General features: G+C 34.5%; 1 protein-coding gene across 1 annotated transcript in view; it reads right to left on the minus strand.

Annotated features, from left to right (window-relative positions):
- The window catches only part of Macrod2 (mono-ADP ribosylhydrolase 2), a 1,911,462-nt gene that overhangs the window by 67,282 nt on the left and 1,827,569 nt on the right, over positions 1-16,611 (minus strand). The window contains exons 16-17 of the mRNA XM_033761012.1: positions 2,885-2,959; positions 2,539-2,631 (exon numbers count right to left, since the gene is read on the minus strand). Of these exons, the coding sequence (XP_033616903.1) occupies positions 2,539-2,631; positions 2,885-2,959 (168 nt within the window). The remainder of the gene's footprint in view (positions 1-2,538; positions 2,632-2,884; positions 2,960-16,611) is intronic.

Consider the following 16,611-nt stretch of genomic DNA (forward strand, 5'->3'; position numbering starts at 1 on the left):
TGTGTTACTGGTTAAATTTCCCCCCACAACTGCATGTGACAGCTACTTTTGTTACCAACATCTTATGGATGAGGGGCCTGAAGTAGACATGTTAAATAACTTGCCCAAGGTCACCCTGATTGCCATTGGTAGGGAAGAGCTGTGCAGGCCACCGTGAATCTACATGGTTCTCCTTTAGGTACTGCATCATTGGGGGGTATGGTTTTAGTGTCCCCCAAGTGTTGAAGTTAAATCCCTTCATGGGGTGTTAAATGGGGGCAAAATTAATCCTACCACAAGTTGTTTAGAAGCAGGACTCTGGAAGGTGATTAGGATTAGATAAGGTCATTAGGATGGAGCCTCCATACTGAATCCTGGTAGTTTCATAAGAACAGAGAGGGAGACCAGACAGGCACACACATACACATGCATACCCCTGCTCCTTACCCCGTGATTCTCTGTGCTGCCCCAGGATTCCACTGGAAAGATATGGGCCTGGAATTTGTACTTCCAGAAATGTGAGCTGGAATAACCTCTTTTCTTTATAATTTTCCCATTTCATGGTATTACTAGCGACCAAACATAAAATAAGACAAGTATATCTATCTGTCTGTCTATCTATCTGAATGACCAACTCATTGATGAAAATCATAAGATGACAAAGGTGATGATTTAAAGTTATACCATATTTAAACACCAGTAATGTTCAAGGAAGAGTCAAGTTAAGCATCTTCAATAAAGACAGGAAGGAAAATGTGGTTAACTCAAGCCCGCCAGTATTACTCTCTACTAGTGAAAAGTCAAACTACAGTAAAGAAATGTAACTTCAAAGTTGCTAAAGCATGTAACAGAATTTGACCTTGCTCCTTTCCCACATGCCATCCCAGTATTTAGGGAAGAAGACTGGTATACCTACGAGGAAGAGAGGAAAAGGAGTATTGAATTCTGTGGTAATTAGAGGAATATTCATGCTAGGAATATGTGTACTGTATGTGAGCTTCTTTCATAGGTCAAGCTAGAAAAAAGGAAATATGCCAGTTGTTTGATGTTCATTTACATTACTTCAGGTGTAATATACAAAGCAAATAATTCCTACAGAAGAAAAAGTAAGCAAAAGTAAGCAAAAATACATTGTGTATTTTTCATTTTAAGAGAAAAATTAAAGGGAGCAATATCATGTATCTGAATCTGAAAAAAAGGTTGTATCAATTCACTACTATTATTGTTAGACATAAAATACTTCAAATAAACTATTCATATGCTAGCTAGGAACATGGTGTCATGATGCTGAACTGGGATTTGCAATAGAGAAAAAGTTAGTAGAGACACAGATATGGAAGAATACTGCACTATAAATGGATTAGAAATTAAAACAAAGTGTCAAAATCACTAACATACTTTACCAATTAAACTGTGTTAATGCTCCTGCCAAGAAGCCTTCATAATTTGGAAAGTGTAGTTGCTATTGACCTGATGTTACAATTGAGAACATGTCTGTGTTTTAATATGGAAATAAAATTGATCACAGTGTTATACAAACAACGTCTATCGAGTTATTATCCTGCAACTGATTTGCAAATACCTATTTAAGAGCAGTATGATTTATGATATAATGTAACAGAAAGATTACTTCATGAGCTTTTAAAAAGAAATTGCTTTATACTTGACAATTGAATTCTTTAAGATCTTCAATGAATACTGAGTTTATTTGATAGATTTTTCAAAAAAAAGATTTATATTCTCTTATTGCCCAAACACTAATATTTATAAAGTGTTCATTCTTTCTATATCTTCAGAAATCATATCTCACTTATTTTTAAAAAGTACTCAATATTAATAGATCAACTTGCAATTTAGAAGGTTCATATAACGAGCATATTTTACATAATTTGTTTTTTTAATTATTAGCATACAAAAGAAGGCACAATGAAATCAATACAAATGGGTGTGGTGGTACATGTCTGTAATCCCAGCACTAGGAAGGCTAAGGCAAAAGGATCACCACGAATTCCAGGTCACCTGGGACCCATAGTGAGTTCAAGGCAAGCCTGGACTACACAATGAAAGCTTGTCTCAAAATAAAAATAAACAAATAAATAACAGTGCCCCACCTCGGCCTCCCCCAATCTACTTCCTGTTTCTGGAAAGCTGACTGCTCCAGGGACCTCACAGAAGGAAAATCCTATGAAATCAATACAAAAAGTTAGTCTATTTATTTTGAAGCTACTTCAAATTTTCTGTGAATTGTACCCCTCTATTGCATCATTTTGGTTTCTTGTAGATTTTCTCAATACTATATTTTTGAAGCTTTAAACTGAACCTAAATGAATAATTGAAATATCTTCATTCTACCTGGAAAAGGAAAAAAGTGCTACAAGATTTCTCTTATGCTGTTTCTAAATTTTATTCTAGTTTCAAAAGCAGGTTCAGAGTTAAAGAAATGTTCATTTCCCCCTTTACAGACTGCAATTGCAAGAGAAAAACTTTGATAGTTGGATTCTAGGCAGGAATCCAATGAAACGCTCTATTCTTGATGGGTTAATTTAAGAGCAGTTTTACCGTTTGCACCTTCTTTTTCTTCTTGGTCATCTGTCAGTGGAATCACTTTTGGTTGGTCCACAATTGTGGCATCTTCTTCGTTTGATGAAGGCTCTAAATAGAATGAGACAGAAGGAGACTCTGAGATGTTTTAGTTGGAATCATTGAGAAAACAGTGACAACAGCATAGAAAGTTAAAGTTCTTTTTCCTTCCAGCAAGTTTCAGGAGGCTCACAAAGCAGTACACCATCGCCTTACTCCAGGAATCATTGCCTCTACACACACCACACACACACTTTATATACAGAAGTCACGGTTCACAGCTTCATCTCACTTTTCTGATAATAATATACCCTGGCTTCCGTACCTTCTGTTTCCATGTATGAGCTCTGGGATTCTGTCGCAATTTTTATTTCATTCTTTGTTGAATCATTCTCTTGTCCTGTTAAGAGCATTGGTTGAAAAATAAAAGAGATGTGATATGAATGATGACAACTTTAAGCTTGGTTTGAAAAAACAAAAGCTTCAAAAATCATACATTAATCATGCACAAAGAGATACAGAACAGTTTTGAAGTGTAACAGATGACAATAATATAGTTTTTAAATAATTGAAATATAGCAATTATTTTATGAGAAATATCCAGATAATTTGGCAAAAATATCTCTTTATTGATTGTTGTAATTAGTATTTAGCTTATCAGTGTATTGGACATGAGTGGACACCACCTGAAAGTTTTGAAATTTAAAAATAATTCTTGGGTTATCTGGATTGACTACATTTAATTTCCTCTTAAGATACAGATTTTTAATCGCTTCTCGGCCTTTTGGCTAAGATCAAGTGAAGATACAGATTTTTTTTCTATATTAAAGAGTCCAAAAAATCCTTAAAACACTACTGGTAATTTCATTCTTTCATTAACAGTGCACAAAAAACTTGAATAATATGAGCACACAGGGATAGAATATAGTAACAGCTCAACCATTCTCTTAAGACATCTACTGAATCCAGGAGAGATCAGGAGAGAATTCAGCCAACTCTTGATTACTTCAAGGCTGATTATCTAGTAATGGCTTTTCTTTCATACCCCCTGGCTTCTCCCTTTCTCTCCCCTGTAGAGTTCTGAACATTTAAGTGCTCATTAAGAGTAGAAATTGAAATCTGTCCATTTTGCCTCATGTAATGAAAGATTTTGTGCTGAGAATATTTAACTGTTGAATTAAAAAATGAAAATTTCAGAAGTAGGAGGGGTCAGTGACACAAAGAACTCGAGCTCTTTGCCTGGGTACATCTCTGTGATGGATGGCACTAGTGTTTCAGTTTTTCTGCTCTTTCTGGAGAGGATTACATTTTAAAATCTATAATCATATGACCTGTAATGGCCCCCTGGAACAAAGGTGTGTTCCCACCTGATCAACACTAGGCCTGTTCATATGACTTGGTTTAGAAAAGGGCGCTGGCATTGACATGATGTGTGCTACATCTGAGCAGAAGCTTAAACTCCACATTTCTTCTGGCTCCTTTGCTCCCAAGAGAACCTGCTCCTCCATCCTAGGTCCTGGAATGAAAACTGGTGGATTAAAGGCACCAGTAGAGCTAGATATAGGCTAAATAGACCTTTGCTGTGGAAAGCCAATGAGACTATGGGCTAATTTGTTACTGCAGCAATGCTGATGTGTGTAACCATTCATTCTTTTCCTCTTAGATACAACTATTCTTAAACCACTCACTATACTACTTCTCTTGGATTCATTCTCTGCTAGTGTGATCCAGACAGGAAAAACTATTTTTTATAGGTTTCTGAGTTCAATTTGGACAAAAGGGATCTGATGAAATGATTATAGTGGAAGCATATATACCTACCTTGTCATTAAAGTTAGAAACCACAAGTTCACTGAAACCCTAGTTTGTTTTGATGATCCTTCAAAATGTTTTTTGTCTTTTCCCACTTTCCATTTCCTTTTTCTAATTCAGGGTACATCACTGTCTCTTAGATCTGTCATTTTCCTCCCTTGTAATCTGTTTCGTGATTTGCTTCCAGAAAGGCCATTTAAATCATGGATTTGATCAAGCACTTTCCCTTGTTGATAATCCCATTCCTTCCCATTATTCTCTACTTCTACTCAAGTTAGGATTATCTAGAAGCTTATAAAAGCACAGAATTTTAGGCCTCATTCCAGACACAGAGAATTAGAAATTACCTTTTCATAAGATCTCCATTTGATTTGTGTGTATGCTACAGACTGAGACATACTGAACTACAGGATGTAAGTGTATCTGCAAATTATTTACTGCCCCACAAAAAAACCCAGACTTTGCTTAGACAGCATCACATTTATTATCTCTCATCATCACCAGTATTGTGGTCTTCATTCTGATTTCAAAATTCATTACTAGTTCTATCTAACTACAAACACCTCTTCACATTGCTTAGAAATGTCTTTATTTTGCATTTAAGTATTTAAATTAAAGTTTATTTTGCATGAAATAAAACATATATCAACAGTACGCACTTTAACGATGGTTACACACACACATGCACACACATCTTCACATGTGATCATCATGCAGATCAAGAACATTTCCAGGCCAGGGATTTAGCTCAGTAGTTTTGCTACCTGCCTCGCAAGCGCAAGGACCCAAGTTCAATCCCTGGTACCACACACACCAAAAAAGAACATTTCAAGCACCACTGTCTTTGGTCTGCCGAATGCCCACCTCCATACATAGCAGTTTTATCTGTATTTGAGATCCATATAAACAGAATATATATGGTGTTGCACCTTAAATTTTGTCTATGAGATTAATCTAGTTGCTACCTGCATGATTTACCATTTTCTTCATCAATATGTACTATGCAACTGTCTGAATATACTCTGCCTTTTGAAACTGAATTGTTTTCAGTTTCTGTCTAATGTGAGTAACACTGGTGCAAGCATTGTTTGATATGTCTTTTGGTGGATAGGTGTATTCAAATCAGCTGGGTATGAAACTAGAAGTAAAATTGCTCCATAATAGAGAACAAATTATTTAACTTCACCAGATCCAGCAAAACAGTGTTCTAAAGAATTTGTTATGTGTTACACTTCTGCCAGAAATGTATGAGAATTATTCCATTTGCTCCTTTTATATTTTAGATGGATATTATACTATTACTGGTCATAAAACTATTTTAATATGCAACAGTAAGTGATGAGAAATCTTTGCACCAAAATCACTTTCCATCTTTACCTCCTTTGGTTCTATATAGAGAGATGATGACCCCACTAGAAGCCACTCATTCCACAATGCACCTAGTGCCACTAAATGGTAGATTTGTCGGATGCTTGGAGCAAATTTTCAATAAGATAGAGTGGTTGTCCTTAAATACACATTGTTGCAAGAGCACAGACATTGAATCCTGTCCAGGAAGATGCAAAAGAGCTCCAATTTGTGAAAAAAAAAATCACTTGAGGCAGATTTGTAAATGGCAGGAAACTGAGAGGAATAAATAATACATCGCAAAATCAAGATCAAAACATTTAATAAACTAGGTGAAATAAGATGAAATTTAATAAGAATAAATAGAAAATTCTAAAATCAAATTTATAAAATCAGAATGAAAAAATGAGGCGAGAGGACATAAACCTCAATTCTGATAAAAACAGAGCCTCAGGTTTTGAATTGCAGATCTTTTCTGGATAAAGGCGAGACAGCCAGCAGAATGGCTGGATGGAAAGAACTATTCTGTTACAAATCACATAGAATAGAGGGTACATTTCCACTTTGTCTCCTGGCAAACATTTTTTGATAACCATTCCCAGCTATTCAAATAAAGAGGAAATTTAAAAACTGAAATATTTTATAAGGGAATTATGGTAAGGCAAAAATGCTTTTGCAAAGATATGTTCAGAAAAACAAAAATACAAGACATATCATTGTGTTCTCAATGAAATATAAGTTCGGATGAATAAGGAAATAAAAAGATATATTAGAGAACAGGAAATTAACTGACAAAATTAAAAATATCTACAGATCTAAAAACACAATGACAGTATTAAAATCTGCCTTGGATGTCATAAAAGAAAATAAGCACCATAAAAACTGATGTTTTAGATATACAAACTCTTTTATAGTAAAAAAGCAAAGATAGTAAGCAAAAGAAATATGAAACAATGATCTAGAAAACAGAAAATACATTATGAAATTTAAAAGATTAGCAGAGGGTAGAATATGATTTCTTTTTTGAAAATTACACTTATGTCCCCTGTATGCTTATAACAGTGGGTATAAAAACCAGAAGGCTATACTTCATATGCTAACACTGATTATCTTTGAATGAGAGGTGGGATTTTAATTTACAGAATTTTTATTTTACTAACAATCATTTTGTACTTTATAACAATTGCTTGCTCTATAATTTAATAATCATGATGAGAAAAAATTGAAAATACAGAAAAATTCTCTCAGTAAGATCATAGAAAAAAAGTTCCTGGCTAAAATTTGTGTATTTTGCAGGGGCTGTGTGTATATATATCTAGCCAAATCCAGTCATGTTTTTGGCAAAATTAACTAGCACTCCCTAAGATCTTTATATACTAACATGCTCATCATTTTGTAAATATATATCTTTTTTACTTTGTACCTATTTAGCATGCTTTTTCAATGGGTAAAATACTCCTTTCTTTTTTTCCCCCACATTGTAAATTTTTCCTCATCTTTCAAATTGCAGCTATCAATTTGACTGTTTTGTGTGTATGTGTATATGTGTGTGTGTTTGTGTGTGTGTGTGTGTGTGTATGTGTGTGTGTGTATACAGCATTTTTTAATCCATAAGACAGGACTGATCATTTTCACAACTTTGTTTATGAAGTTTCTTGCTCATTGATCTATTTACTATCTTCCTTATCACAATTGAATATGATTGTCTGTTTGTTCTTTTACTAGATCATGTGTATTATGAAAGAAATTTTGTTTTATCTGTATTTCTTTCCACAAATCTACTAATGAGATGTAACCAAAATTATTTAACTTGCTTTGTATCATATTACTCTTCAAAGTCTATAAATAGTCATTAGAGACCATCTTTTAATAACAAGCTAAAATGCCTTTTGCTACTGAGCACTCCATAGGGTTATTGTTGCAAAGAACCCCAGGATGGGAGCAGAGATAAGTAGGTGTTTTGTGCAAATTACAACCTATTTTGGCCTCAATTTTATCATCTACAGGGAAAATAAAGGATGTGACAATACATATCTCCTAGGATTCTCTATCTCCTGGTGAAGTTTCCAGTTATATTAATATTTGTTATTGGGTGGGTAAAATTAAGGTGAATCTTCACTCCATCGCGAGACTCACTTCTGTTAATATGGAAGAGTGGCCATCACACCTCCTCATCACATGGGTCCATGTTGTGACTTGCAACTTTTTCTTGGTAATCTAGCTTTGTCTGTATGAGGAAGGGAAGGAGGAGGGTAGTCAGTGAATAGAAGCACCCACTCTGTATTTCTGTGGGTCCCACCACTACGCCTGATAAACTGTCAGAAAAATTCAATCAAGAGTGGGAAGATTACAATTCAGCTGGGCCTGGGGTGCTGCTGATAAGTTGGGACAGCCTGAGGAGGCACCTGAGGCTGTTGACGCACACCAGGGTTTCTGTGACTGTAGGTCTGACACTTCACTTTGAAGATGAAAGGCCATTTCAAAGCATTTTTGGAATATTTCTCTCCCTTGCCGGGTGCACTTATCTCTATTTCTGATCTGTCTCACCTGTGTGCTTCATATATTTTGGCAATCATTTCTTGAAATAGAAATACATATATTTTCTTCTTCCCCATTTTTCTAAAAGGAAGTTAGTAAAAACACTAAGGGGGTGGGTGGGGGTTTGAAGCGCCGAGCTTTGGAATTCAAGAATGGTCATGCTTTCTTCTTCCTTCCCTAGCCAAGACAAGACTTGGCCTGTTAAGGACAAGGTGCGTGAGAGCTTTTTGTCCTGCATGCAGGCCTGTTCTGTGTCAATGTGACTGAGGCTCCCTTGCCACCCGCTTCTCAGAAATCTCAGAAGCACACTTTCCATCTTGCTTACTTGGCCCCTGCAGGCAAGCTTTCTGTTTGCCTTTTTAAATTCAGTCTAGTTGAATCCACCCCCACAGTCCTTAGACCTAATCCCTCTTGCGAAACACAAAGTCTTCCACATTTTACGTATATATTTTTCATAAAGCGAATTCAATCATCCATACAAATGGGAGGGCACATTAGAAACACAATTCAAAAACCTATTCACTTTTCTTCAGAAATAGATCACAGGATTGTGTCTTGAAGCCTGGTAATTAAATTCGGCTCAAGCTAACGCTTTGGCTTTAATTAATTTGCATAAAAATTGGTCTGGGACATCAGTCTAGAATTAAGCATTTCTAGGGGCTAAACCTAAACTCCTTTTGTAAATGGACTGTTTTCAAACAATAAGTAACAAAATATAATTTTTATCATTCTCAGGTTATTAGCTACTCAGGTTTTTCTAAGAATGAAGACTTTCTTTGAATTTTGTCTTAATGAGACAATGTCTTGAAGAGGAAATTGTGTTTTTCTGTTAAGCTTTAAATTTGATCACTAAAGCAATTTAAATTTAAAAATTTATAATTTTACTTTCCCATGTCTACAAATGTTCCAAGTTAAAAAATAAAACTTAGATTAGGATAAATTTGATTAACTCTTAGACATTCTTGATTTTGGTCCAATAATACTTTTGTAATGTATATTATTTTCAAAATTATTTTTTCTTCTCATTAAAAAGGGATGCAGTTTCCTTACAGATATACTGAAGAATGCATGCAAACATTGAGAATTATGGATAATTCCATAACCAAGAAATAGCCACTTTTAGTGTTCTGAATTGCCGTCATTTTCTTGTGAGTATGTGGGTATTATAATTATAGACAGATGAGTTAGATAGAAATATTATAGGCAGTCAGATAGGGTTAGGTCTTCGAGAGGGTAAGGACAAATGTGAGACACACCTCAGCTGCCCTGGAGACACATAAGCTGGAAATCAGGCTTCAAGGTAAAGACAACATGACCAGACCTACATACTTCCCTGCAGAACAAACACGGGGCTTAATGAAATCTAGATAGACACCAGCCACTCCAGTGGATGACCAGACTCTGGAAACACCACTTCCTAGGAGAATCTTTGTTCTTGCCATTTGCTTGTTACATGACTGTTTTCCAATTGGAGCACCATTACCTAAGTGACTTTGTTAGATGTTCATGGCTGTTGCCCAACTTGTACCCACGTGGGTTTCACACTATATAACTCCCCTGTAAAGTGGGGTCCCCAGCCTACCCACTCAGGACCCCTCCTGCTCCTCAGGAGCTTTCCTATCAATAAATATCTTCCTACTCTTAACCTCTGTTGCTCCTAGGACTCATCCTTTGATTTCCAGAGAACAAGAACTCAGCATATCAAACAGTTAACGGGTTGGGAGATATAATATTTCATATTTCATCTCCAGTATTATTTCCTGTAACACTATGAAATATATATCTATATTTATACATACACATGCATACGCATTAATTTCTGTTATGTGCCTTTATATATGTGTACACATACATCTGCAACAAAAACACAAATCTGTTTTGATTCCTACTTTTTTAATTTTATACATTTATAAGCATCATATGCTATCATTAGAATTTTTTCAGAAATCTTGTTTTGAAAAAGGTGAAATATTTATACTATCTTAAGAGAAACCAGAAGTCTCATTTTGAAAAGATGCATGATATTCCAGGTTATGGATGAACTTTTGGATTTTTTTTTTTCTGGTGTATGTACCATTAAAGACAACATTTCAATGAACAGTTTTGTGAATAAATGTTTACTTTAGGATAAACTCCTGACTCATAATTACTGCATCAAAGTATGACATTTTACTTTTTATTAGGTTCTGACAAAATTATCAGTGAGAAGATTTTTATTCTCTCACAAATAGTGTCTGATGTTTGGAAACCCTATTCACACCAACTTTTTGTATTTTTAGTTAATTAAAAAGAAGATATTGCATCCCCATTTTATTTCATTTCCTTAAACAATAAAACTTAATGACATCTTTTTATTTATACATATTATAGTTCTTTTAAGAAATAGTTAAGTAACTGAATCCTTTGTCCATTTTCCTCTTGGGCTGCTTTGTTTTTTCTCCTCGTTGCAGTAAGAGAAATATTTTTCAGTAAAGAAAATTATCTTTATTAGTCTTTTAGGTTAGAATGTCTTTGCCAGGAACTTTTCATTAGAATTTGATTATAGCCTTTATCATGTTAACATTTATAAATTCAGATTTAGTCATTTCTTTTATGACACATACTGACATATATACACATGTATTAAAGATACACATGGATATGTGTGCATTTTATAACATACACATACAGTTATAGGTGCATAAAAACCAGTATATTTTGTTAAAAAATTCTGCATCAGACTATTTTTAGAGCAGTTTTAGGTTTATAGCAAAATTTAGAGGAAGATACCACAATATACCATATACCTCTGCACAGCCTCCCACATCGATTTTATCCTCTGTAGTGGTACACTTGTTACAAGTGATGAACCCACATTGATGTTATTATCCATTGTTCCTCACTTATTTAGGGTTGAATCTTGATGCTGGACATTCTCTGATTTGAAGAAACGTACAACAGGTATCCACCTTATAGTATTTTGCAGAGTAATTTCACTGCCCTAAACTTTTTCTACTAGAAACTATGTATACTTTTGCTATACCCATAGTTTTGCCTTTTCCAGAAAGGCATAAGGAATTGGTATAAGGAATGAGGTTAGGATTCAGTTTATTTTTCCAAATGGTGAACTTTTTAAAAAAAAAAATTAGGTGTATTGGTACATTTTATGTATACAATATGATGACACTCATCATTGGGAATTTCTACCTGTACTACTTGTTTAAAATCCATTCATTGAATTACATGTCTTTAAAATGTCAGGCAGAATATATATTGGGTCTATTTCTAAACTCCTTTGTCTGTTTCACTGATCAGACTGTCTATTCCTACAGCAGGACTAAACTGTTAATCACATTTTTAAAAGATTCTATGTCAATTTTTAGTCTATTTGTTCTGTCATGGCTGATGATATTAGGCCTGTGAATTCCCCATTCCAACAGGTTTTTATTTGTGTGGTATCTATTGCCATATCATGGGATGCCTAAAGATCCATCACTGCTATATTTAGTCAGGGATTTAACATTTTATCAGTGTGAAATAACCAAATCTTTCTCACTTGAGACTGTAGATATAATTCTAATGGCGTAGATTCTAAAGCAGTTTTCCATGTTCTTTTTTGATGTTCATTCCCCAAATATCTCTTTTTTTCTAACTTTATCTTTTTAAATTTTACAATGTTATTGAATTTAAATAAATCTCACACTTGAAAAGGTAACCTAATTATACTTACTGTCGTAACTATTTGCTTCTCTATCGTCTCACTTGATATATTGTGTTTTTGCCACATGGACACATTTTATTATTATTTACGTTACTGGATATATTCTCACATTGAGTATGAACTTTAGGAGAAATTTAGAAAAAGATATATCCTTTAATTCTATAGTGATGTTCTTCTATTTGTGATTATTGTACAAGTCTTCAAGGATATTCTTAAAGGTAATTTATATTGTTAGGATGTATCACCAACTGTTAGTGTTCTCAGTTGCCTTTATGGAAGTCAGTTTCATGTTCAATTCTCCTTGCTTCCACCATAATCTTAGTTTTGTAGCCTTGCCCCTGACACTTCTGTTCTTTCTAGCCCTCTTCATTTCCTTTCTTTATTCTCTCTTCCTCTTTTTACCACTTTATAAGTTTGCAACACATGAAGAGGAAAGTAAAACAACAACAACAACGACAACAAAAACTTTATAGACAGCTCATTTAAGTAAGGAAAAATAAACTAAAAAACTATGGTATTCCAATAACTGCCAGGCCTGAAGCCTGCCTTGTGGCCCCTCTGTCAGAACCTCCTTGGCAATCAATGAAGTTCACTCAACACTCTGACTGTCACAGTGATCACTACTTAGATTTTATTTTTCAACCACCTAAGCATGCTTTTCTGAATGTTATTTTTTTCTTGCATTCAAATTCAATAGATATGAAATTGTGCAATATGTAGGTGGTACCCAATTTATGTTTGACTTTTGGTGTTGGGGAAGCTTACTTATGCAGCCATTCTGTTTTTCCCACTCAGTACAATGTTCAACAAATTATATGAGACATTCATCACTTTATTCTAAAATAGGCTTTGTGATAGATGATTTTGCTTAACTTTAGGCTATATATATGTTCTGAGCACACTTAAAGCTAGGTTAGGGTTATCTATGGTGATTGGCTTGTTAGAATATTAAATGAATTTTGGACTTATGATCATTTCAACTTCTGGATTTATCAAGACGTAACCCTAAGTTGAGTAGCATCTATATATGCTTTTGTACCTTCTAGAGTTCAACGTTATATTTGTGACTCATCTATATTTTTGTGTGTATTTATATTTGTAACTCCCAGTGAGATTTTTGCTTCATCCTTGTCCTTATTCCTCTGTATGCAGTTTTTCTCTGATTGTTTTTCAGATTGTTCTCTTTATTGCTGTGTTGACTGAGTTGATCATGAAGTGCTTAGCAATAATTGTCTTTATGGGGACTATAAAAGTTCCAGGACATGTGGGTCCACAGGTTCACTGAATAATTAAAAACATTTCACCACATTTACTTCAAATAATTTTTTTGTCTCTTCCTCTCACACACACCTTCAGAGATTTCAATTCATGCGTATTGCAACCACAATTACCTTTCAAATTTTCCATAGTTCAGTGATGCTCCACTCATTTTATTCGGTTATTTATTCTCTTTGTGTTTCAATTTGGATGGTTTCTATCACTACATATTGAATTGACTAATCTCCCTTAGTGTCTAATGTATCATTACTCTCACCTACTGTAATTTTTATCTCAGGCACTGTGGTTTTTATCTCTAGAAACTCAATTTGGGTCCTTTTATATTTTTAATTTCATAAATTAGCACGATCAATACTTCTTGTAGCTTCTTCAAAATGTAGAGTTCAGCCATAATAATTTTAACATGTTCTTTCATATTAATGATCTGTGCCATTCCTAAATTGACTTCTAGCAACTGACTTTTCTTTGACTAGGTTCATACTTTTCCTGCTTCCTCTCAAGGATTATGAAGAGATTTTGTACTACCTGCAGTTAACTTGTTCATTTGATGAAAAAATGGTTAATTATTCAAATCAATAACAGAATCCAGAATATATTTGCCATTTATGGAGTCCCAGTTACACAGGGTGACCTGAGATGGGCCAAGACATATCTGCACATTTAGTGGGTTGTATCACAGGGAAGGGCTCTTGAGAATAGAGAATATGAATCTTTTGTAGGAGACAGTAGCCCTATCTACTCTTTGATCTGGAGGGAAGCACTATTCTTATCTTCTATGGATGTAAGCAAACCTGTCCTTTGTATCAAAAAGAGACACTTTATCTTCAAAAGTTCTTTGCTATATAAACATTCATGGGAAGACTGGTTAGAACAAAGGCAGTCAGTACCTCTGCTCACAGGATGTGCAAAACCTGAAAGAGGCATCGAAAAACGTCTGGAAGTACTTCTTTACATATCTAGTAATGTGGTCAGTTTTAATTGTGGGATGTGAGATAGATTTATAGCCCAATATTATTAAGCTTCATTCTGGGATTCAGTTAAGGCACTCAGATACAATTCGATCATTGAAAGTCTTATTTTTAAGATATACAGGGAGGGCCAGAACAGCATTTAGTCTATAGCTCATTTCACTTTACTTTGGAAACAAAACCTTTCCAAGTTCTCTACAAATCTAGTTTTCTAGTCTCCTGGTGGGACCACGCACTTCTTCTGTGCCTGTAAAATTTCAAGGCTTAGTCTCACAAGTCTTTCAGCAGTATTTACCTAGGCCTTCGTAGTTTCCTTTCTTGAATGCCAGCTTGTCCTCTATGGAGAGTTTTTTCCTCTCTAGGACTTTGTTCCCACACTCCAGCAACTTAGCTTCCAAAGTCAATCACATATGTCTCCTCAACTCAAGGAGTCCATTGGGCTCCACCTAAGGTCCTCTCTGTACCACAGCCTGGAAATTCTCTCCATGCAGTCAGCCAGGGCAGTTATAGGGCTCACTTCATTATTTGACTCTTTGAGATTTCTGAGACTTACAAAATTTCAACATCAACTGGTATGTTTACTTTCTGTGATGATGGAACTTATCCTGGTAAACACCATTATTGAAGACTTTATTTTCTTGCAGTGCTGAGAAATGAACCCAGGGCCTACATCTCTAGCCTTTTAAAACATTTTTTATCTTGAAACAGGATCACAGTAAGTCACTAAAGTGCCCAGTCTGGACTGGAATTTGATAGGCATGAACCATCATGCCTGGCTTATTGTGGAATATTTTGATGCAGTATGTAGTTTAACTCCTACAAGGCAGTGTTATTATTGATTTGTATCATCAATATTCATTTAAACATACTCAATAATTATCACTTAGCTTGTTCTTAATTCTTTCCTTTGTCTTTGATTGTCTACCTGGAATTAATATCTTCCCATCTGTAGATCACCAGAAACCACTGGTGATGAATTGTGCCTCTCTAGTTTGTTCTGAAATGTTCTTAACAAACCTTACTTTTGAAACATGCTTTTCCCTTGGGTTTGGAATTCTTGGTTGGCAGTTCTTTTGCTGTCTTGTATTTTTATTTCCCTTACATCCATTGAAAAGTCAGTGATCATATAAATGTTTGAAGATGGCTTTTTCAGATATTCTGTTTGTCTTTGGCCTTCAACAGTTTTACTATAATGGGCTTAGTGGTGGATTTAAGTTTTATTTATTCTGCTTTGAGTTCAAAGGGTTTTGGATCATTTGGCCAGTATCTTTCATCAATGTAGGATATATCTCACCATAGTATCTTCAAATACTGCCCTGAACCAAATCTTTTTCTCTTGTAACGTATGATACACTTAATCATCATATCTTCAGTATCTTTTCTTTTTCTTTAGTGTTTGTCATTCTTTCCTTCTCTGTTGATTTTATTTTGGATATATTCTTCTACCCTTACATACAGTTCATAAATTCTTTTGCCTGTGTCTAATATGTTATTAAACCATAAAAGTGTTAACTGAATTATTAATTTCAGTTATATCAATTTTTACTTCTCTTTTCTTTTCTTGTTTTTCAATATTCAGTTCTCAGGTAACATTTTCAGTCTTATTTTTACTTCTTTATACATATATAATTGGAATAATTATTTTATACTTTGACATTGTGACTATTTTTTTCTTCTTATATGGGTATAACTTACCTCTTTGTTTTATGTTTCATGGTACCTTGTTCCCTCTTTTTTGGCTATTTTTGCATGTATGTGCTGGACATTATATTTCACAAACTATTAATAAAATACACAAAACCTACAAGACTTTTCTTCCAGTCAATATTTTAAGTGTGTTTATCTTAGGTGCCCAGGATGACTAGCCATCTGAGCTGGTTCTTGTTTAATTTGGGGATTGAGATGACGTCTATGTGAGCAGCAGGCCTTCAGAAGTTTCATCTACTGCTGGCTCATTCTTCCTCCCACAGGGCATATCTTTTCACTTTCAGCTCCAAACACAAGGAGTTACTAGGAACTTTCGTCTTTCAACAATGAGGCTCCAGAAGTATTTTTTTCAGAATTAGAAAATGATCTAAGGTAAAAACAGTTTTGAGTTCAAGGCTCACACATCTGGACATTCTTTACTCAGAACTTAGACTAACAGTTCTGTACTTTCTTGTTAGATCTAGGATGGCTTAAAATCTCTCTGTCTAATATATATAGAATACATATTATATTGAACATATTATGTATTCAACATATATACAAGACATTAAATGCAATGGATATGGTATGTGTATATAATATGTAATAAAAATAATATAATATATGTAAATAATATATAGCTTTGTCTAGGTTGTCTAGTAATCTTTAGTGAGAGAAATGGTCTAAACCCTTTTGGCTTTTGTTACTAAGGAAAGTCTTTTT

This window comes from Fukomys damarensis, unplaced genomic scaffold (genome assembly GCF_012274545.1).
Source record: "Fukomys damarensis isolate Sample0158 unplaced genomic scaffold, DMR_v1.0_HiC HiC_scaffold_7, whole genome shotgun sequence".
Lineage (NCBI taxonomy): Eukaryota > Metazoa > Chordata > Mammalia > Rodentia > Bathyergidae > Fukomys > Fukomys damarensis.